The following is a 21843-nucleotide window of genomic DNA, read 5'->3' as shown; positions in this document are numbered from 1 at the left end:
GCCAGATGTCTATGGCACTGACCTCAGATACAGCTCCAGGAGCAACTCTGTACCAGATATACTACAGATACTCAGACATGCAGGAGTAGGGGTATTATCTCTCCGGAGAGCCCCGAACCTGGGTAAACTAGCGCGTGCTACTCGCATACCCGCTCCCGGTCCTATCAGCAGCAGTCTTACCCTCACACAAAGCCCTTGTGGCATCTGTCGCCTCACACCCCCCCCCCCCCCGAGAATACCACGACAGCATGTGAGGAATAAATCGAATTTGGCTGCACTTAATACATGAGAAACATATACAAGTGCTATATTTCCTAGTTCTTAATCATGCTTGGTTTGGATAAATGGGTTTTGCATGTGGCTTGAATTAATCTGATGAATCTGCAATGTGCTTATTTTTTATCAACATATTTTACTGATAGCATGCGAACCCTTACTTAACCTGATGACTAACTACCTTATATGTGTTGCAGGGAAATAATGGGAAGCACTGAGGTTTACAATCGAGGTTAGCACGTGCATGGTCCGTTGTCTAATAGCACATTATTGTGCAATTATAGGAATCATTCTAATATTTAGGTTTTTATGTAGGTCCTGCTGTCAGAGGTTTTGACCCACTGTTCGACCCTTTTTGCATATGGGAAAATGAGTTGTCCATGAATATCAATCAAATCAAGAAACTCAGAAAGATTGTTAGGATAAAGAAAAAATAGCGACAAAAAACTACAAGATCTTTGTCTGCACAATAAAGAAGACATCAGTTCACTACAAGATGGTACTAACTATTATACCTTGCCTTTTTTATTCCTTTGCCCCATTTCCAATAAGATATTTATGCAGGGACTGACTGTCTGGGATGTACTTACGACCGGAACGATTTTGCATGTATAATTGTATTTTTTAGCACTACTGTACGTATAACCGTATTTGATCGCTCGCCGGTCGCACACGGCCTCATTTTGCCGTGCGTGTGTGCCAGGAGGGCATATCCCCGACGGTTTCTGGGTCGTGTGGGAAGGACCCCCTATCGCCCACACTCATTTGGTGACGGTTCCAAATGTCGTCGCGGAAAGGGGTTAAAACCCGTTTGTATAGCACATCGCTGTACCAGTGGGTGTTAGTAGGCCTCATGTGGTCAATTTGATAAACAAATTCCAGTTTTGAGATGCACTGCTATATTTTGTTTTCCCTCTAGATTAGATGTACCTTTGAACTGCTAGATGATGTTCATGCACTGGTAGGTGAGTATTATTTGTATTTGACAGTGAGGCTATTTCAATGAATATGAATAAATTATCTGTTTCAATGAATATCGATTAATCTGACAACATTGCACTTCAAGGGCACTGCAGACTTTTCATTGGCTATACCACAGATAAGCTAGAAAAACAGGCACCGAAAAACACTGGCTAGCTTATTATCTCGAGCTTATTTTCATAGGAGCTTATTTGAAGCTTATTTCCACAACATAGCTCAAAAGAACTGAGTGTATGTTTGGTTCTTGCCTGTAGATGCCCTGTCAATATTGGCTTGCCAATTATCTGGCGTACCGCCCATGGTTGGTCAAAATTTTGGCAAGAATCTGTGAAGGGAAGAACAAGGGCCTCGTTGGCAGCCAGATATTTGGCAACAAAGTAAACAACAAACAAACAAAGGATTTGGCCTGACCAATATTTTGGTAGGGTGAGTTGGGGGCATAAACCAAACAGCCCCTGACCCTTATTCCATCTTCAAGAAGCTGCCACCGCCTCATCTTATTGAGCATGTCATAAACCTTAACAAAACTCAGAAAAACATCAAAAAACGAAGCCTTTTCGCCGGGAAATGCCGGGACCCACCGCACCTCCATGGTCCTAGGACCATAGGAGTGCCGGCGCCGACGAGAGGCAAGGAAACCCTATTGGGTCGTATAGATAAACCCTTCTAGAAGCTTGTAGCAATGTTCAAAGCACGAGCGATACGTGCAGGCTTGCACTACACCTACGCTAAGTACTACTGTACGTGCGAGCAAAACTGGAAGCCAGACCGAACGACAACGCATTGCTGGAATGGAATCCATGGTAGTACCAGCTAGACGAAATACCAGGGTCCTGTCACGAATTTTCGCCTCCTTTTTCTCCAGGCCCGCGAAAAGCATTTTTGGAATCCACCGACTCGTCCTCCTCTCCCAGCAACAAGTGTACGTACGGTGAAAACTCTCCAAGACCAAGAGAGATACCATCGGATTTGGCATCTTTTATTAGAAGATGCGGATGCCAGCGCGATCGACACCGGATGTTGGGCATTGGGGTCCGTCCACTTGCTCCCGGCCATGAATCAGATCGCAGCTTTGCTGTCGATCAGTCTAATCTAATCTGATCGCACCGTCCTAATCCCATCCTAAACAGAGAAAAACGACAAACCGCTTGTACCACTTCTCCGGCTAGCCTCTAGATCAGATCTCCGGTGCGCTGTACCCCTCTTTCCAGATCCGTCGCCACTCTCACTCCCACAAGCAAACTGGGCTACAAACGAGAACAGCACGCAACTGAAAAAAGCTCAACGGAAAGGCCACGACGCGTTATCACTTATTATCCCTGCCAGTATAAGCAATCTTGCCAGCATACAAAAGCGACCATTTTACAGGTCATGTGTGGGGATGAACAGGGCACTAAAACCCATCACGTGGTTCACGTGACGTGAAGCTCCCGCCAAGATATGTCCACATATCATCATGCATCCCAATCCAGCCGGTCGATGGACGATGGGGGCCAAGAGCGACGCCAACGAGACGACGACGGTCGCCTCTCCTCCAGGGGTTCTTGATCCAGAGCCAGCGTGGAATCCACGGCGCAGATTGCGCGGGGGAATATGCTCAACAGCTGTGATGCATCCCCGGCATGCTGCCGGCCTTTATCAGCATGTATGTGATATAGTTTTCGCTTTGCTCACATGTAAATCTACATGAGAATATATATGAAGGACCGTCGGAAAAAACACCTTCCAATTCCATGAGCTTCTAGGTGCGCATATGCTTCTGTATAAGTGGAGCCCATAGGCTCCACAAAACCGCGGTATCGTTGTCGTCGCTTGGTTTCTTATTCGCGTTTGACGTTTCTGCGTCACCTACTAAATTCTTCTTATTCCAAATCGTAACCCGATCTTTCTTTTCATGGCTAGATATTCCTAGTCCCACTTATTCATTGCTATCATAAATACATGTCGTTGTCATCATTCACGATAACTCCTACGTGTCGATTATAGGTATGCTAACCATGCGAGCACAATACGGATTTAGCCCAATATAGATTGTTCTCCGTGGTTCTGCTAGAAGAAAAGCCTCACCGATAAAACCATCCATATTGTTTTTTATCGTTCATTTTGACTTGGCAAGCAATGTCCTATTGGTATACCAATGCCACAAAGTGTTCCATTAATGGTATGCCATGACATGTTAATTTTGGAAGCTCACTTATATGTCAATAAAACTACTGGTAAGCACATGTGCATCTCTAGTGATAACGATTCGTTAGGACTATCTTTACTCTTATAACTTCTGGTCGGTGGAGGCAGTCGTGTATCACTTACGCTTTTTATACTAGTAGTACAATATGTTACCCACAAAAAAAAGTACAATATGTTACAAAGTGGGTGGGGTGGTGAGTTTATCAAGTATAAAAAGTGTCATCGTTGTAAGTAGCGAGTGGTTTTAGACAACCAAATTTGAGGTCACTAGTTGAGATGAGTCGATATGACATGACCGGTAGAGGAATTTGTTCTCTGTAGCAACACAGAAGTGTCGAGCCGATGCGATTTATATGTGCAAATTCAGCTATTACATTTGGGAAATGTTAAAAAGTTGGCATTAGAATTTTAACTTTTCCCAGCGAACCCCTGGCCAAAAGCATATAAAATTGGGCAAATTTTAGCATGGTCCCTCCTACCTCCATTTTTCACATGAGAGATTAAAGCACATATATAATAGATTTGAGCCATTGATTTGATTAAGTAGTTGTCTAATTAATTCTTATCTTCTTACCTTCCATGTGAAAAGAGAAGGTAGAGGGAGCATGCTAAAAAACCTCATAAAATTGTCATGGTTTTTGTAAGATATTTGCCATGATCTAAAGGTAAATCTGCCATTTAGTGCAAAAATGGCAGGAAATTGCCACACCGCATAGATAATTTTCATGCGTTTGATCGGGACCTGACCATCCAAAAGGCCTTTGCTAGGATTTTTTTTAAATCTGACGTTCACTAGTTATCAAAGTCCTTGCATTTTAGTAAATCCCACTAAAATCTGACATTCTAGTTCCACGAGCTTCTAGGTGCGCATATGCTTCTGTATAAGTTGAGCCCATAGGCTCCATAAAACCGCGGCATCATTGTCGCCGCTTGGTTTCTTCTTCGTATTCGATGTTTCTGCGCCACCTTCTAAATTCTTCTCATTCCAAATCGTAACCCTATCTTCCTTTTCATGGGTACATATTCCTAGTCCCACTCATTCACTACTATCATACATGTCGTTGTCATGACTCATGCGATAACTTTTACGTGTCAATTACATGTATGGTAACTATGCGAGCACAAAACCGACCTAACCAAAAATAGATTGTTCTCCCTAGTTGTGCTAGAAGAAAAGTCTTGCCGATAAAACCATATGGTTTTATCGGTCATTTCGACTTGACAAGTAATGTCCTATCAGTATACAAATGATACAAAGTCTTCCATTAACGGTATGCCATCCATGTTAATTTTGGAAGCTCACTTCTATGTAAATAAAGCTACTCGTAAGCACATGTGTATCTCTAATGCTGTTGATTTCATTAGTACCATCTTTACTATAACTTCTAGTCGGTGTAGGCAGTCATGTATCACCTTCTCTTTCTACACCAGTAGTAAAATCTGTTGCAAAGTGGGTGAGATGATGAGGTATCGGGTATAAAAAAGTATAATCGCTATCGAGTAGCGAGTGGTTTTAGACAACCAAATTTGAGATCACTAGTTGATATGACTCTGACATGACATGAATGGTAGAGGAATTTGTTCTTTGTAGCGACACACAAGTGTTGAGCCGGTGTGATGTATATGCGCAAATTCAGCTATTACATTTGAGAAATGTTAATATCTAACGTCCGATTTTTAAGATTTTCCCACGAACGTCCAAAATTGCCATACCAAAACAGATAAAACTGCCATGCTGTTTGTAAGAGATTTGTCATCATGCTCTAAAGCGAAAATTGCCATGTAGTACAAAAAAATGCAGAAAAATTGCCATGCGTTCGATCGGGGATTTGACAGTTCTAAAGGCATTCGCTAGGATTTCCTAAAAATCAGAAGTTCGCCGATTATCAAACTCCTTACGTTTTAGTAGATCTTGTTTCACGCCCGTACGAGCATTGTTTAAAAACATTAATTACAACGTAGACACGCGTGCGCGCACACACACATTCACATAACACCTACCAAAAACAAAATAAAAAATGTGGGGCTTGAAGATTTACGAAAGTCATCACAACCGTCTCACACTGAAAGAATAATAATCTACTACCTCCGTCCTGGTTTATTAGTTCTCTTGTTTTTAGCATCATATTTTGACCATAATTTAAACTAATAAAATATAATTTATATATAGCAAAATAATATCATCGGAGACTATGTTCAAATATGAATTTAACGATGTAATTTTTCGCGACATGCATTAACATTTTGATAGTTAAATTTATGGTTAAACTTTGACACAAAATACGAAGGGGATCAATAAGCCAGGACGAAGGTAGTACACTTCTACATTATTAAAAAACCTAAAGAATTTTGTTTTGCAGTTGCAAAAGAAAAATCCAAGTTATCCACGTGTCACCCTAACAACACGCTAAGCACGACGAAATCCGGCTCGTGCGCGCAAGAGCGGCGAGCGTGCGTGTCGCCGGAGGAAAAACCCGGAGGGGGAGCCGAACCACCCGTTCCGTTATTCCCTCACCCACGAACCGAACCGACCTCATTATTGCCCCGCGGCCCCGCCTCCAGCCCCCACCTCCCCTCGCCCCGGCCCGGAACTCGCTCCCCCGCCTCCCCTCCGTCGCCCGCGGTCGCTGCTGGCTTCCAACGCACGCGGCATCCGAATCCGCACCGCACCCGATCCCCCGCGCCACTTGTCCCGCCGCCCAATGCCCGCCCTCCGGTGAGATGGCGCCGCCGCGCGGCGGTGCCCCCACCCCCTCGGATCCCCCCACGCCATTTATTCTCCCCCAACAGCGTCCCGTCACCCCCCTCACCCGCACCACCCCCGCTCGCCTATTTAAGGCCCAGCGACATGCTCTCCAGGAGGCCGCTCGCCGCCGCTCTACGCCTCGCGCCCCTCTCGCCTCCCCTGCTCCTCTTCTTCGCCTCCTCCTCCTCGTCGTCCCCCGCCTCCTGCTCCTCCCCCGCCGCTTCGGCTTCAGGCCCCAGAGGTGCGCGCTCCTGGGCATTCGTTGATTCGGGGCGTTTTTTGTGTGTCTCGGTTTCGCGGTGGCATGCTTAATTTTAGCGGTTTTCCAGCGCTGTCTGCGTTGCTGTTCCTCTCTAATTTTGGTGCTCTTAAATTAAATACGAGAATGTTGGTTTTGATCCGAGGCCAGTCCTGCTAGGCTGTAGAGGGGCAACCCAATTCGGTTTCCGGTCCATGGGCGAATGCTGAAGCATAATCGCGTATGCTTTGCTCTGCTTTCGTGCCCGTCTTAACGAATTTCGTGGTTCGTATCCGTTTACGATGAGATTTTGAGATTCGTATGTATGGGCTGATCAGCCCTTTTTCTGAGCTGCTAACTTATATACTCTGGAATTCGTTTCAGTTTGGCTGAATTATGCAGTTTAAATCCTGTTTCCTGATCGTATCGTTATCCGAATGTGGCAGAGCTTCAGTCATGCCACGTTTTTTGATCGGTCGATCGCTTGACTTTCACGGACCTTTGTTAATTCCTGGTTGAAACACGGAGTTCTACCACTGAATTACAGTGTCATATCTCTGATGTACTTTGTTCTATTCACCTTGTACAGGCTGCAGTGCTCTAAGGATGGATAGCGGCGCTGTGGAACCAGCTTCAACGGGAGCAATCTGGTCAACACCGTCAGTGGAGCCGAGAAGCATTTCCATCGGGAAGCAGATATTCTGCAACAGGTCTCTCAACATGAGGAACATCACCGCAGTAGGATTTGATATGGACTACACTCTTGCGCAGTACAAGCCCGAGACATTTGAGGCCCTTGCTTACCATGGCACCATTGAGAAGCTCGTGAAGGATCTCAACTACCCTGAGGAGGTTGATGCCAATAGTTACTTCTCCCATTTTATGTGATTTTAGATTTGATATGGATACTTGGGGTCTGTTGTTGTGTCTAGGATTTCATGGTTGCCTCAAAGTAACTTAACAGTTGCATTTAACACAGTACCAACATCATGTCTTTACCTGTTTTGACTTTTGAGCAATATTCCCACCTGTGATAGTCCATGATTTGGACCATGAATTTTGTTCGCTAGTATGAATGCATGAAATTTGTTGCTGCTCTGAACCAAAGAATTTTATGCTAGTTATTGCTATTTATCTTAGGAAGGATCACCAATTTCTGCACTAATGTAGTAGCAAAAGATTCATACTATCAAGTGAATATCTGTTAATTACGGAAGTGCGGAATTCTTTGAGAAGGACATTTAGTTTTTCTTAGGACTAGCAATTTGATGCTGAGAGTTGTGGGCTTAATACTCTCTTGGCTTGCAAGTTTTTGTTCTGAATTGGATTTACTCTGTTTCATTCTGCAGCTGTTGACATGGCAATTTGACTGGAAGTATATGGTCAGAGGACTAGTGCTTGATAAGAAAAGAGGAAATATCTTGAAGGTCCGCTGCATTTGCTTGAACTCACTAACTTTGTTGACTGAAAATGAACTTGTGACACATAGAAACAACATTACTCTGTCTAATAAAAAATATACATCGTTTTGAATATTGACATGATCTACAAGGCGAAACTTTGACCATCAGTTTCTATGAAAGTACATTGCTTCAAATAAAAATGATTATTCACTAAAAAATGTTTCATATCAGATTTAGTAATATAAATTTCATGCAACCAATGTTGGTAAAAAAATCAGTGCTGGTTAAACTTAAGAATGTTTGACTGATCTCTTAAAAAACTTCTGCAAGCAGTGGGCGTAGGATCAGAATTAAAAAAAAATGAGAACAAGATGCAGGAAATCCATGGTAGGACTGGGAGCAATTCTTTGTATTTAGCAACAAAGGGGTCATGCATCCCTATTATTTACAAGTTGATGCCTGGAACCTTTTGTTTGTGCTTGCATGATACTAGTGCTGACCTAATTTCTACCTTATTGTTTTTACTTTTATATCTAGTTTTCACTATAAGATTGCATGTTGTAGTTCCCTATTCATTACTTCTTGACAGTTGAAAACACCAATTGTTCACTAAGCACTTCCCATCATGTTGAAAATATTCAGTCGTCTCTTGATGCAAAAGTTCTGCATGATAGGAGGAAACTGTTGAAGTGTATATGTGGATTGCCTAGCCCTTTCCATCAGTTTGGACCTTTGGTTGCATTGGCTAGTGCATGAAGCTTAACAGCAGCAACAGAAAATAGACCTTAGCATAAATTAAATTGCCACTGGTTATTCACTTCTTGCTACTGGTGGTTAATTTACTTTTATACTTCCTGAATCAGTGATCAGTTTAACTGCCATTTTAACTATGGTGTGCAATACCAGATGGATCGGCACAAGTATGTAAAAGTTGCATACCATGGATTTAGGGAGATGTCGAAGGAAGAAAAAGTTGCTGCTTATGGGAGTACATTGATAAGGGATTCCTTTGATGAACCTGATTATGCCCTTATAGATACACTTTTCTCACTGGGTGAAGCCTATCTGTTTGCTCAGCTTGTTGATTTCATGGACAGCAATCCTGCAAAAGTACCTTCAGGCACTGAGTATGATCATTAGATCCATATATGGTTATTATTCTTTCACAAATGATTTGAAAATGATTCCAATGTACCAAATGTGTATGGATATTGGCAAGCATAGGTGAAAATGATGCTTTCACCTATATTTGTCTATTCATTTTCCTCGGTTCCTCTGCCTATATGTAAAATATTGGCAGACATTTTATTCAATATATTCTGATCTGCATACTCCAGTTTACTTGTATTGATATGCTAATGTACTTGTTACCTTGGATTATTTTGTTGTTACAGCTATGCGCTTATGTATAGAGATGTGAGGTCTGCGGTTGATCTGTGTCATCGTGATGGAACTTTAAAACGAATGGTTGCAAAGGAACCTAGCAGGTAGTTCTGTATAATCTTACACAACCATGTGTGGTTATTCTAGATGGAACTTTAAAACGAATGGTTGCAAAGGGCATCATTTTTCTTTCTTTTTTGCAATAATTTGGTATGGTTCTCTTTTTGTTTGTTCACGTGCCTATAGACCTGCATATATTTCCCCCATTGTTTATGATGTAAGAATTTATACAATTAGGTTTTAACTGGGACAGCTGATTTGTGTATTCAAACTTGCCAGGTATATCAATGAAGACTTGGCAATTGTGCCGATGCTTCAAATGCTTAGAAAATCTGGACGCTCCACGTTCTTGGTGACAAACAGGTATGCTCTTCCTTATATCATTTTAGGTTTGATAGATGTCCACCCAAACTGAGGCAGTTTATTTGATGGACAAATGAAATAATTTGACAATTTTTGTCTGGCTGCATTTCACATTTTCAAATTTTAGTTTCTGTCGATTACTATCTGGAGATGTGCTTGTTTATGCAGTTTATGGGACTACACTGATGTTGTCATGAACTACCTATGTGGGCCACATATGTCAGATGTAAGCTCAAGCCACAACCAAAAGTGGCTTGAGTATTTTGATGTTGTTATAACAGGCAGGTTGGTATATCTTGTTTATTTTATTTTATTTATTTTTGTAAATTTATGCTTAGTTATCTGCCTTCTCAACTCAAGCCCATCCTTTCTGAACTTTTCAGTTCAAAGCCAAGCTTTTTTCATGATGATAATCGAACAGGATTGTTTGAAGTTGAGCCTGATTCTGGGAAACTTCTAAATGCTGATCTTCAGGAAAGTAAAGTGGTTTTAATGTATAACCCATTTCTATGAACCATGTTTTATAATATATGTGTTCTTTATGTAGATTGGAAGCCCAAGTTCAAGTCAACATCAGCCAAAACCAATTCACAAAGTTTACCAGGTACTTGTTTTCCTGATATGGTGTTGAGGGAATCATGGGCATACTTGGCTTTCTGGATGTGTGTAAAACTCTAAAAGCAGAATGCAAAAATCTCTCTTATTACTTTCTAATAGTGCAAATGTCAACCTGGTCAATTAGCATTTCGTGAATGTACTTGTAATGGCTATGCTATGTATCTTTGCTCTAATAAGCGAATAAATTATTTCCAGGGAGGCAATGTTGGTCATCTTCACAGACTACTTTCTGTTGCTTCTAGTTCGCAGGTAACTTTCTGTACTTATTATACAATCTGTTGTAGGTTTGGTACATGTTAGCCTGTATTTCTCTGTTTGTGGCTGGTTGCAAGGAGTTTCCTGTTTACTTGGAATTCCATTAATCAAATCAAATAATGCAATGTCTTACCATATAGATCCTCTATGTTGGTGATCACATATATGGAGACATACTCCGCAGCAAGAAAGTTCTAGGTATGTGTTATTCAATCTATAATGTTAGTACACTTGAAATCGCCACCTGCTGTAAAATTGATTCAATTTGGTACTTCTGATTGTGCAGAAGATTTAATGATGTTCTTGTATTTTATAGATAAAAATACACATGTCAGTTAGCGTGCATGCTTGATCAATTCAAGTAACTACACAGCACCATCCAATGAGTCCTAAGTGTTTTTCTTTTTCTCTGCACTCATCATCAATTGATGCTGCTGATATTGTCAAATTCAGTATGAATTAGATAGCAATGCTTAGTTAAAAAGTCGGCATGTGTTACGGGTGTCCTCTGAGTTGTGTTTGGTGGTCGATTCTGCATTTTACTTTCCATTTCTCCAGTGATTATGTGCTGTGTTTATTTAAAAGGTTGGCGGACTATGCTGGTAATACCTGAGCTGGAGCAAGAGGTGAAGCTTCAATCAGAATCAAAGTCAACTCGAAAGGTATAGATATATTGCTCAGTAATCCTGAAAATGACTTTTAGCAACATATAATAACTGGGCACAAGCTATAACAGATTTAAACTTGCATGATTCACAAATAGCAGTCTGTAAGATTTTCATTGTGGTTCCACGAGAGCTTAGTGTTGCACCAGAATTGTTGCCTTTAGAACTGCAGCAAACCTTGGTTGCACAATATCTTTGTAATGGTGGTAAATTTAACTAAACTTTGATGACCACAAGTTGCATGTGACTGTTCAAATTTTCATGTTAAATTGATTATAATCTTGACCAGGAGAGGGCCTTCTGTGTTTTTATCTCAGATTTCAATAGTCTAATAAGGTTCGTGTCAAAACAAGGAGTTTGTGAGGATTATTAGAAGTGAAACCTTTGGACTATAGGTGTTATTTGCGACCAGCACTATTGGTCCTGCATGTTAAATTGATTATAGTCTTGACCCGGAAAGGGTCTTATGAGATTTTGTCTGAGATTTGAATAGTCTAATAAAGTTTGTGTGAGAACAAGGATTAGTTGAAGTAAAACTAAACCCATGATTACACCCTAGGGATGAATTTTAGTTGGTATATCTGGCCTGAAAGCTTTGCAAACTCAGAAGTTTCCCCTCACATAGGCACAATGTTCTGAGGGTGCTTGCACATCACAAGTACTATGAGAAGAAATTGAGCGGCAGATCAGATTGTTTCTGTATTCATATTAGGAAATCATAGCAAAAGGGCGATGCACTTCTTTCTAAATATATATATATTCTCCATTGGTTAATACATCATTACGGGAAAATTTAGGCAAGGTGAACATGCAAAATAAATATCCCATTTGCCAAAAGTATGTGTTCGAGTTTATTTTCCCTTTATCTGTTTTTTCTCTGTTGAGCTTCCATGTTGTTAATCTGCGTGTTGGCAATCTTCTTGATGGCTCTTTTTATGCTCGTCACCCTACTCAGGAGCTTAGACACCTTAGAATGGAGCGTGATTCAGTTGAAGACACGATCCATCGCCTTGAATGGTCTCTTCAGTAAGTAGATCAGTTTTGGTACTTTTCTGCCTTTTGAGTCACTCGCATTTAATATATTCTTGATTCAACATTTAAGGTTTACTTGAATACTTCTATAAATAAACCAAAATTTATAGGAATGATTTTGTGAATCATTACAATTTTTATGCATATGGATCAAATCATCAATGGAAATAACTCATTACGTGCATACACCAAATAGGGCAACTAGTTTAAGGTTTGGACTTTTGAGACTTCACTTAATGATCGTGAAACAGTGTTCAGTAGGGTCATAATTCTTTATTGAATACAAAGAGAGTACTTTGGAACCTTCCTTTTAAAGGCGTGCTTGATGTAACCTGTATGACCATGGAAGAAAGGTCAGAACATGGATGGTAATGATGTTTCAGATGCGAAGCTCATGGTTGTGCAAGTTGCAGGAGATGTATGCAGGTGCATACTGCTGCTGAATGTGAACTACTTTATTTCATAGTTGGCCGTCTTGAGATGAACCAGTGTCGTTGCAAGCACGCAACAGCTTCGCCGCTGATTTGTTCATCTGTTCTCTGGTGAGAATCGGTCGGTTGTTGCGGCAGTGCTTCTGCTGTTGTGTATGCTCTCTAGTTTGGGTCTTGCAAAGAGAAGTGGCCACAAGTGAATGGAGATGCTAGGGCTGTTAGCATCAATGGATCTAATGTTGCACAAAAATATCAAATACACATATACAACATGACACACACACCTTTATGAAAGATAAGATCAAGCAAGAATTTTTTCACTCAACTTGTGTTCTTTTCTTCATCGGTTGTACGTAGCTGTTATAGGGGTTTAGAATGCCATCAATTTACATATGTGAACAAATACTTGGCAAATAGTATGAAGCATTGGGAATTTATGCACCTATTAATTCTGTGCACGATCTTAAGAAATTCTCCGATACTTCCACACTAATTTTCCTTGGGGCATTGAATTGACCATTCAAATGCTCCTAGAATAATTCAAGCTGGCCCTGGTATGAATGGTAAAATTGTACCCTTGAAGCTTTAGTGTGAAAGCATTGGACATTTTCTTAGAGCGTGCATGAAGTTAATTGGTGTGTCACTTCATAATGCTTAATATTTGCTTGTTTTTTGTCCACATATTTAAATCGCTCGCATTTAGAACCCTCATGAAAGATACATATGACCGACGAATAAACCAAGCCAAGTTTAGTTGAAACAATGTTTGCTTTTATTTGTGTATGCGTGTTTGAAATCTTTGTCCATCGATAGATCCCTTGGGGCCAATAGCCATGGCATCTTTGTTCATTTTTTATCACTTATCTCTGTAGGAGACATGCCTGAGAGCAAATGCAGAAGCAGAAACACTACCATAACAAATGACCACCTCTCACCAGCGATGAGATTAAAGAAATCAGTGGTGAGGCTGCTGCGTGCATGGGGCGGCACCGTGGTTGATCTCAAGACAAGCAATTGTAAGACAAAGTAGGCCACATTCAGTAGCAGCAACCACCTTCTCTTCTTCGACAGCCTACTCCTCTAGCAGAGCCCCTCCTCATTTTAGTCGTGCCCCTCCCATTTTAGTCATCACTGTGCTAAACCCCACTCTTATTAGTGTGGAAGAGCAAGTGGTGCATCGCATTCCAAGTTGAGTTGGATTTGCAGCGTGAGAGATTTATCATTCACGCTCTTGCACAGTTGATTTACCTTGGCCCTTACTCTGAATCTTAATCTTTTCCGAGTATTGGTATTCCACATCGCCTTTCAAAAGGATGAATCGTAAAATTCCTTGCCTAGGAAATTCAATGTAAGTTGAATGTGATGCACCGACCAATTTGTTGTTTCAAACAGATGGGTTTTTTATGCTTCATTTTGTTGCTACAACGTGGGTCATTTTCCAATTCAATGTCCGTGCTGTCTCCAATTGGCCAATGGGTTGTCCAGATCCTGCCTTTGTAGCTTCTTTACCACCACAATATTGATCTCTGCTTCCTCGGTCAATGATCACGTACATTCTTGGCTGTGTGGTGGCATTTGGAATGCTCAATGATTATGTCAAATGCTAACGCCATCACACACTTAAGGATGGAAAACGATGCGCTTCAAGGATCTGTCAAATGCTTTGTGAAAAATTCAACTTATCAAACAGAGAAGGGATTGGGAACGGGGGTTGTGATTCGACTATTTGAGCCGACAAAATTCAGCAAGAAAGCCAGAGGGAAGGAGCATTTAGGTCGAAGGTAAAAAAGGAAAGAAGGTTGCAAGCTGCTGGCGTCGCTTGCAAGGGTGTTGCTCTAGGTCGGCAGCATTTGGGCTAGTAGACAAGGAGGAATGGGTGGCCTCTCATGGCGGATCTGGCGCTGACCTTCCTGGCTCCAAGCGGCAGTAGCATGCCGACGTTGATGGTGTCTGAAATGACTTATGCAAGCTTCGTGTTAGGCTTCTCCACCTGGTTACATGTGTGATGCTCCCCTAACTGGTCATCACCCTGGAGGGCTCGTTCCAAAATGCAATTTACTCTTTATTTATTTTTTGAAGATAACATGGCACAAGAGTAATTCACAAGGCGCACATATATTTGTGCCTTTGCATGCAAGGTATGCAAAAATTACAACAATGACATTAATGAGGTGATGAGCTTAGGTGGATAAATTTTATGCACTTAATATGTCGAAAGATCAAACTTTCTAATCCTTGTGTACACTTTAATGTGAAGTTAGTGTTAAACGTTCACTTGCCTAGTGCAAAAAAAATTATGGTCGAAGTGCAATTTTAACGTTTACCACTACCCAGTACCATTTCTGTGTATAGTGCATAAAACAGTTCTGCTTAGTTATTTTTATTTTATGTCTAACCTCTTTGTGTTTTTTAGATTTGAAGATCTTACAGAGAATGAGAAGGGAAAGTTGTTATCTGAGCATGATAATCTACTGGTAAGTCCTTGTTCTGTTTTAGTCTTGTTGGTTGGTTGGTATTTGGAAGAAATTAGTACTCCCTCCGATCCGTATTAATTGATGCTTGTTTAGTATAACTTTGTACTAAACTAGCGTCAATTAATATGGATCGGAGGGAGTAAATGTTTCACAATCTAACTGGTAGCATCTACCGTGCCATTTGGACTGAAAAAAGCATAGGATTCGTGAACAATATGGTAGCCCTCCATATGACTCCTGCTGTATCTACTTCTAGCTGGCTTGCTTTTTAACTCGTGGTAGTTTTTTCTCTGATTGCAGCAAAAGCTGAAGGGTATCCGTTGCCTTCTCCGAGATGCTCAGATGCAACATCATCAGAAGGTAATTTGTCAAGTTACATAACTTTGTGATCACACATTCATCATTGTGTATCATAGCACACAAAAATTGGGTGATATGCTTAATCGTAGAGAATATATCCTCTGCAAAAAGATCATAACTATGTACTCTTTCTCTCAATATTATTTGTTTCCGTCCAGTTTCACAAGGTTTGGGGACAGCTTATGAAGACCGGGTACCAAAATTCTCGGTTTGCTCACCAGGTGATGTACCTGTAAAAAAACATGCACAGTAATTTTTAGCAGTCGACTGAAATGTTCTACTTTTGCTTGTGTCAACATTCCACAGGTCGAGAGATTTGCGTGCTTGTACTGCAGCCAAGTTACAGACTTTGGGTTGTATTCTCCCAACAAGTATTACCGCCCGAGCGAAGATTACATGCCCCATGAGTTCGATGTGCTTGGCCTGTAGAGCTAGTTTGTGTACATGCAGAATTGAAGTTCTCCTTTGAGGTGTAGGCTGCAACAAGATATGGGCACAATTTTAGCATGATACAGAATAACAAATGTTTACCACCTCACAAAACGGATGAGGTCTACCTGGTGAAACTTCACCCATTTTACATGTTTATATACTATAGTTGCTGATAGGAAATTTTACAGGTTTCCCGTTTTGTACATAACATGTTCTAACAGGGGGCGAATGAAACCAATGCTGAATGTTGATCATTCCAACTAAGTAAATAATTTAATTTGGTTACTCCGCTTGGCTATGCTCATCTGAATTTGAAGTGGTGTATAACAATTCATAATATCCCGATGAGGTCTGTAACTCCTAATTAATTTTGAGGGTCATTTGGTTCTCTGTTTTAAAGGCCGAGCCATTTGTTTCTCATGAAGCTGTGTACTGGTTCGTTCAAATAGCTGGAAATGCTAGAGCTTGACAATATGCAGCAGCATTGGTGAATGTGTGACCTGACCTTATGATCAATTTAATTCTTGGCTATTTTGAGGGTGAACGATAACCTAGAAATGTTAATGCTCCATTGGTAAGTGGATATATGGGAAGCTAGCAGAAGCATGGGCTAGTTAGAAACTTCAGCTATGACCTGAATTGTAATCGATCATAATCCTTTAATAGTTGATACAAAGGAAGTTAAGCACAAATGCTTTAGATTTGAACATAGCTGGCTTTTAAGAGAGGATTTTTTAGAAAAGGTGGAAAGAATCTGAAATGAACCTATCTAGTTTAGATGTGATGCAGAAGAGATTAAAGAAAGTCAACAAGTATTTGGAAGGCCAAGTACTAAAGGACACGGTAGATCTAACAGATGAGCTTAATGATCTTGAAGAATTGGAAGAGATCCAACCCCTAACTAATGAACAATGGCTAGGAGTCGTCATATTCAAAGCTCTATATGAATCTCTTGAAGAAGAGCAATACTGGCATAGGAGATTAAGTGAAGACTGGATGCTTAAGGGGGACAACAACACTAGCTGCTTTCACAGGATTGCTAAAGAAGGAAAAATTGTATTTTCTCCTTGAATATATATGAACTGCTGATTTGCTAAATCATGCTAGCGAGCTCTGCAAAAACTTGTTTGGATCTGCTGAAGGTTTTACCTGCACATGGAGTGATGTTTGGGTTGTCCATGCAAAATTATTTGAGGACACCAGGGAACTTAGTGGACTCTTTAGTGAAGAGGAAATTAGGAACGTGATAGATGTGATGAAAACGAATAGGGTTGCAGGTGTGGCTGGATTTCTCATTGAATTTTTTCAAACCTGTTGTCCTTTTATTAAAGATGAAGACGATGTCATGATGTGCTTTGTAGAATTAATTTTGGTGTCATTATTCTTGTTCAAAAAGGGGCTGATGCTCACACGGTACATAAATTTAGACCTATTTGTCTTCTCCATGTGCTCTTTAAGCCTTTTCCAAAAAGTCATGGATGAAAGGGTGACACCATTTGTGGAGAAGCTAATCTCTGTGAGCCGGAATGCTATCATGAAGGGGATGAACATCATGGATGGAAAGCCTGCATGAATCAATAAGAGTGAAACAACAAGGGGTTGCTCTGAAACTGGATTTTGATAGTTAATTATGACTTCCTGTTTCAGAACCTGAAAGAAAAATGATTCAATAATTTGTGGATGAATTGCTTTCATACAGTTGTGAAAGGAGTGACAATTAACTATCATGGGGAATTTTTGGCAGCTTCAAAGGTTTGAGATAGGGAGATCCACTTTCTCCTTTCATGTTCAATATTGCTGCAAACTGCTTACAGAGGATGGTGCAACTAGCTCAGAGTAGTGGACAGATTGTGGGGTTGATCCCACATTTGATGAAAGGAGTTGGAATCCTGAAGAATACGGATGGTGCTATTCTGTTTATACAAGATGATGTTGACAACGGAAAAAACAAAACTGAAACTGCTCCTATACCTGTTGGAACAAATGTTTGGCTTGAACACCAATTTTCAAAAAAGTGAGGTGTTGATGGTTTTGCGTGATGACGAAAGAGACAGATGTATGTTGATCTCTTAAATTGCCAAGTTGCATCCTGGCCTATCAAATATATATGGGTTCCCTGTGTGTGATAGTAGGCTAGATGTAGTTTTTTGGGTGTCTGCTGAGGAAAAATATATACAAAAGATTGGACGACTCGGAAGCATACTATTTTTCTATGTAAAAATAATAAATGCTTGCCTGGCTAGTATGCTAGCAGTATACTATCTCTATGTATAGGTTCTTTAAAACAAACACTACAAGAAATATGTCAACTTGTGACCTTCTCTTAGTGATCGCAGCTGAATTGGTCGTAAATCCACAGCCATTTCGCTTGGAAGGGCTCAAACCCTGAAATTGCTTACACCGAATGGTCACAAAGCAGACAAGAGTGGCCAATGACCTTATTTCTGCCTGATTACGACCAATATAAATGGTCATGAGGTTGTGAACGTGGATGCATTGGTACTTATTGCTATGACTAGGCGCCACCTCATCAGTTTTGCCTATGTGTCATGTCCATGTGTCAATTTTTGCCCTAGGTTGTGAAGCAACCTATATTTCTGTCATTCCCAAAATTCCCAAAAAATTGGGCATTCTTTACTATCCAAATCATTGCCTCATGACAATATTCAACTCCATTTGCCTGGTAAATCTTCCTCGGTAAATTTCCAAAGTTTTTGTTCAACTCGAACTGTTGTGAAGGAAGTACTAGCTAGGCATATCCTAATGAGCTAAATTTTTGCCACATCTTCTATATTCCCAAATCATTGATCTCCACAAAATTTGAGCCCCATCTAACAATACATGTGAGTGTGGCTTCAACATTCATATTTCTGTCCAGTGTGGTACGTTGCAAAGCAAGTGACACCTAGGCTCCTCCATTTGAGCTGCAAAATTTCCAAGATAGTGTCCTTAGTAGATGATCATTCTCGGCCAAAACTCAAGCCCATTGGCCATGTGCATTTCCCATACCACTAATCAAACACTTGGGTGCTAATTCATGTTTGAGCATTGTTCGGTCTCCTTGTGAGATTCTTCTGTTGTTATTTTCTTCCAAGCATCTACCTGGGGAGTGCCAAACCTACTAGACATGCCTAGGCTTTCCAGAACGCATGGCAACGCCACGGTCACGCGGTGACCACGCGGCGGGCATGCAAGTATACGCGCTTTGGAGTTGGGGCCCTGGGCCACCATCCAAACCTCAACGTATCACCACCAAACCATGTATTTATGCTTAAATAGGTACTTATGTACCTAGAAATGATTTTTGGAAAAAATAAAGAGCAAACTATAAGGCAGCCGCAGTTCAAATTTGACTCGCTTCCAACTGAATCGGCGGAAATTTGTCTTTTTCACCAGAGGTGGATAATTTTTTTTTACACCCAACCATTTTGTCAGTTGTGCATTAAACATGGCCTAGTATTTTATAAAATTGATTTGATCCGTTTTTGCAACAATTATTTGGTAGTTCCTTCATAAAAAACCCTCATTTCGGGCACTCAAAAAATGGAAAATGAATTTCCCGTGCAAAGAAAATGAAAACTCCGTTAGGCAACATTGTTTTCCATTACAAGATGCACCCTTGTGCACAATATGAGATCATTTGAACAAACTATGCCATGAATGTGCCCATAAGATTGATCATTTGGCTTGAAAGCCATGAATCTTCACGCATGATAGCTCATTTCTGAGAACACTTTTTTAAAAGAATTGCCGTATTACAAGTTTATTATTTTTCCTGGTAACTTGGTCACATATGATGACACAATGCGAAGGTTTTCTGATTTTTTGATTTTTTTTGATTTTTTTATGCCCGTTTCAAAATGCGGTCAAAACGGCGGGCTTGACCGTTCCTAGCTAGTTGTTGAATCTTGGAAACCTTCTGATGTTTCTCTGATTAAATAGATAGTTATGTACCTAGAAATTATTTTTGGAAAAAATAAAGAGCAAACTACGAGGCAGCTACAGTTCAAATTTGACCCGCTTCCTACTGAATCGGCGGAAATTTGTCTTTTTCACCAGAGGTGGATCAAGGCTTTTGACACCCAACCATTATGTCAATTGTGCATTATACATGGCCTAGTATTTTAGAAAAATGATTTGGTCCATTTTTACAACATCTATTTGGTAGTTCCTTCACAAAAAAACCTCATTTCGGGCACTCGAAAAATGGGAAATGAATTTTCTGTGCAAAGAAAATGAAAACTCCCTTAGGCAACATTGTTTGCCATTCCAAGATGCACCCTTGTGCACAATATGAAATCATTTGAACAAACTATGCCATGAATGTGGCCATAAGATTGATCATTTGTTGAAAGCCATGAATCTTCACACATGATAGCTCATTTTTGAGAACATTTTTTAAAAGAATTGTCGTATTACAAGTTTATTATTTTTTCTGGTAACTTGGTCACATATAATGACACAATGCGAAGGTTTTCCAATTTTTTGAATTTTTATGCCCGTTTCAAAATGCAGTCAAAACGGCGGGAATGACCGTTCCTAGCTAGTGGTTGAATCTTGGATTTTTTTGGTGTTTCTCTGATTAAATAGCTACTTTTGTACCTAGAAATGATTTTTGGAAAAAATAAATAACAAACTATGAGGCATCCGCAGTTCAAATTTGACCCGCTTCGAGCTGAATCGGCGAAATTTTTTCTTTTTCACAAGGGGTGGATCAAAACTTTTTACACCCAACCATTTGGTCAATTGTGCATTAAATATGTCCTATTATTTTACAAAATTGATTTGGTCCAGTTTTGCAGCAAATATATGGTAGGTCCTTCACAAAAAACCTCATTTTGGTCACTCGAAAAATGGAAAATGATTTTTTCGTCCAAAAAAAATGAAAACTTCCTTAGGAAACATTGTTTGCCATTCCTATATTCACCCTTGTGAACAATATGAGATCATTTGAACAAACTATACCATGAATGTGACCATAAGATTGATCATTTGGCTTGAAAGCCATTGATATCCACACATGATAGCTCGTTTCTAAGAACACTTTTTTAAAATAATTATCGTATTACAAGTTTATTATTTTTCCTAGTAACTTGGTCACATATAATGACAGAATGCGAAGGTTTTCTAATTTTTTGATTTTTTTTTGAAATTTTCATGCCCGTTTCAAAATGCGGTCAAAACGGCGGGCATGATCGTTCCTAGCTAGTGGTTGAATCTTGAAAAACTTTTGGTGTTTCTCTGATGAAATAGATAGTTATGTACCTACAAATGATTTTTTGAAAAAATAAAGAGCAAGCTATGAGGCAGCTACCGTTCAAATTTGACCCGCTTTCAATTAAATCGGCAGAAATTTGTCTTTTTCACGAGAGGTGGATCAAAACCTTTTGACACCCAACCATTTGGTCAATTGTACATTAAATATGGCCTAATATTTTAGAAAATTTATTTGGTCCAATTTTGCAACAACTATTTGCTAGGTCCTTCACAAAAAACCCGATTATTGGCACTCCAAAAATTGAAAAATGATTTTTTGTGCAAAGAAATAAAACCCCCATCCCAATATACACACATGCACACAATATTGGATCATTTTCACAAAATATGATCCAATTTTCCATCAAAGATTTCATATGTTCTTAAAAAACCATTTTTACACTCAGAAAATAAAATAAAATTCTCATTGGTGGAAAGGTGTGTGCCACGGATCGATGACATAGCACACATCCATCCATCCATCCACATCCATCCATCCATCCATCCATCCCACACCACGGTGACCTCCTCCCTCCGCTCCTTCCTCCCAAACCCTAACTCCCACTCCCCCGATTCAGATCGAATCGATGGCGACGCCGCACTCCTTCCACAGCCGCCTTCCTTCCGCGCCGCCACTCCGCTCTCGATCCAGATCCCCCTTGCAGCCGCACCTCTCCCTCTTC

General features: G+C 40.3%; 1 protein-coding gene across 2 annotated transcripts; it reads left to right on the top strand.

Moving 5' to 3' along the window:
* The first annotated feature begins 6061 nt into the window (after positions 1 to 6061).
* Positions 6062 to 16189, top strand: LOC123122991 (5'-nucleotidase domain-containing protein 4). 2 transcript variants are annotated; one of them, XR_006460444.1, is made up of 17 exons: positions 6062 to 6431; positions 7018 to 7280; positions 7778 to 7855; positions 8738 to 8958; positions 9226 to 9318; positions 9554 to 9637; positions 9806 to 9922; positions 10021 to 10111; positions 10185 to 10241; positions 10451 to 10504; positions 10651 to 10708; positions 11096 to 11172; positions 12131 to 12201; positions 13511 to 13654; positions 15052 to 15112; positions 15413 to 15472; positions 15631 to 15693. XR_006460444.1 is itself a non-coding variant. In XM_044543382.1 (17 exons), exons 1-17 carry the CDS (start codon positions 6293 to 6295, stop codon positions 15899 to 15901), a joined length of 1710 nt encoding a protein of 569 aa, XP_044399317.1. In that variant the 5' UTR covers positions 6068 to 6292; the 3' UTR covers positions 15902 to 16189. The 2 variants fall into 2 exon arrangements, 1 of the variants encoding a protein (XP_044399317.1); XM_044543382.1 differs by lacking the exon at positions 13511 to 13654 and adding an exon at positions 15779 to 16189 and having other exon boundaries at positions 6068 to 6431.
* Positions 16190 to 21843: the final 5654 nt, after the last annotated feature.

Source organism: Triticum aestivum, chromosome 5D (genome assembly GCF_018294505.1).
Source record: "Triticum aestivum cultivar Chinese Spring chromosome 5D, IWGSC CS RefSeq v2.1, whole genome shotgun sequence".
Classification (NCBI taxonomy): domain Eukaryota; kingdom Viridiplantae; phylum Streptophyta; class Magnoliopsida; order Poales; family Poaceae; genus Triticum; species Triticum aestivum.
This window is presented reverse-complemented; position numbering and strand designations above follow the sequence as displayed.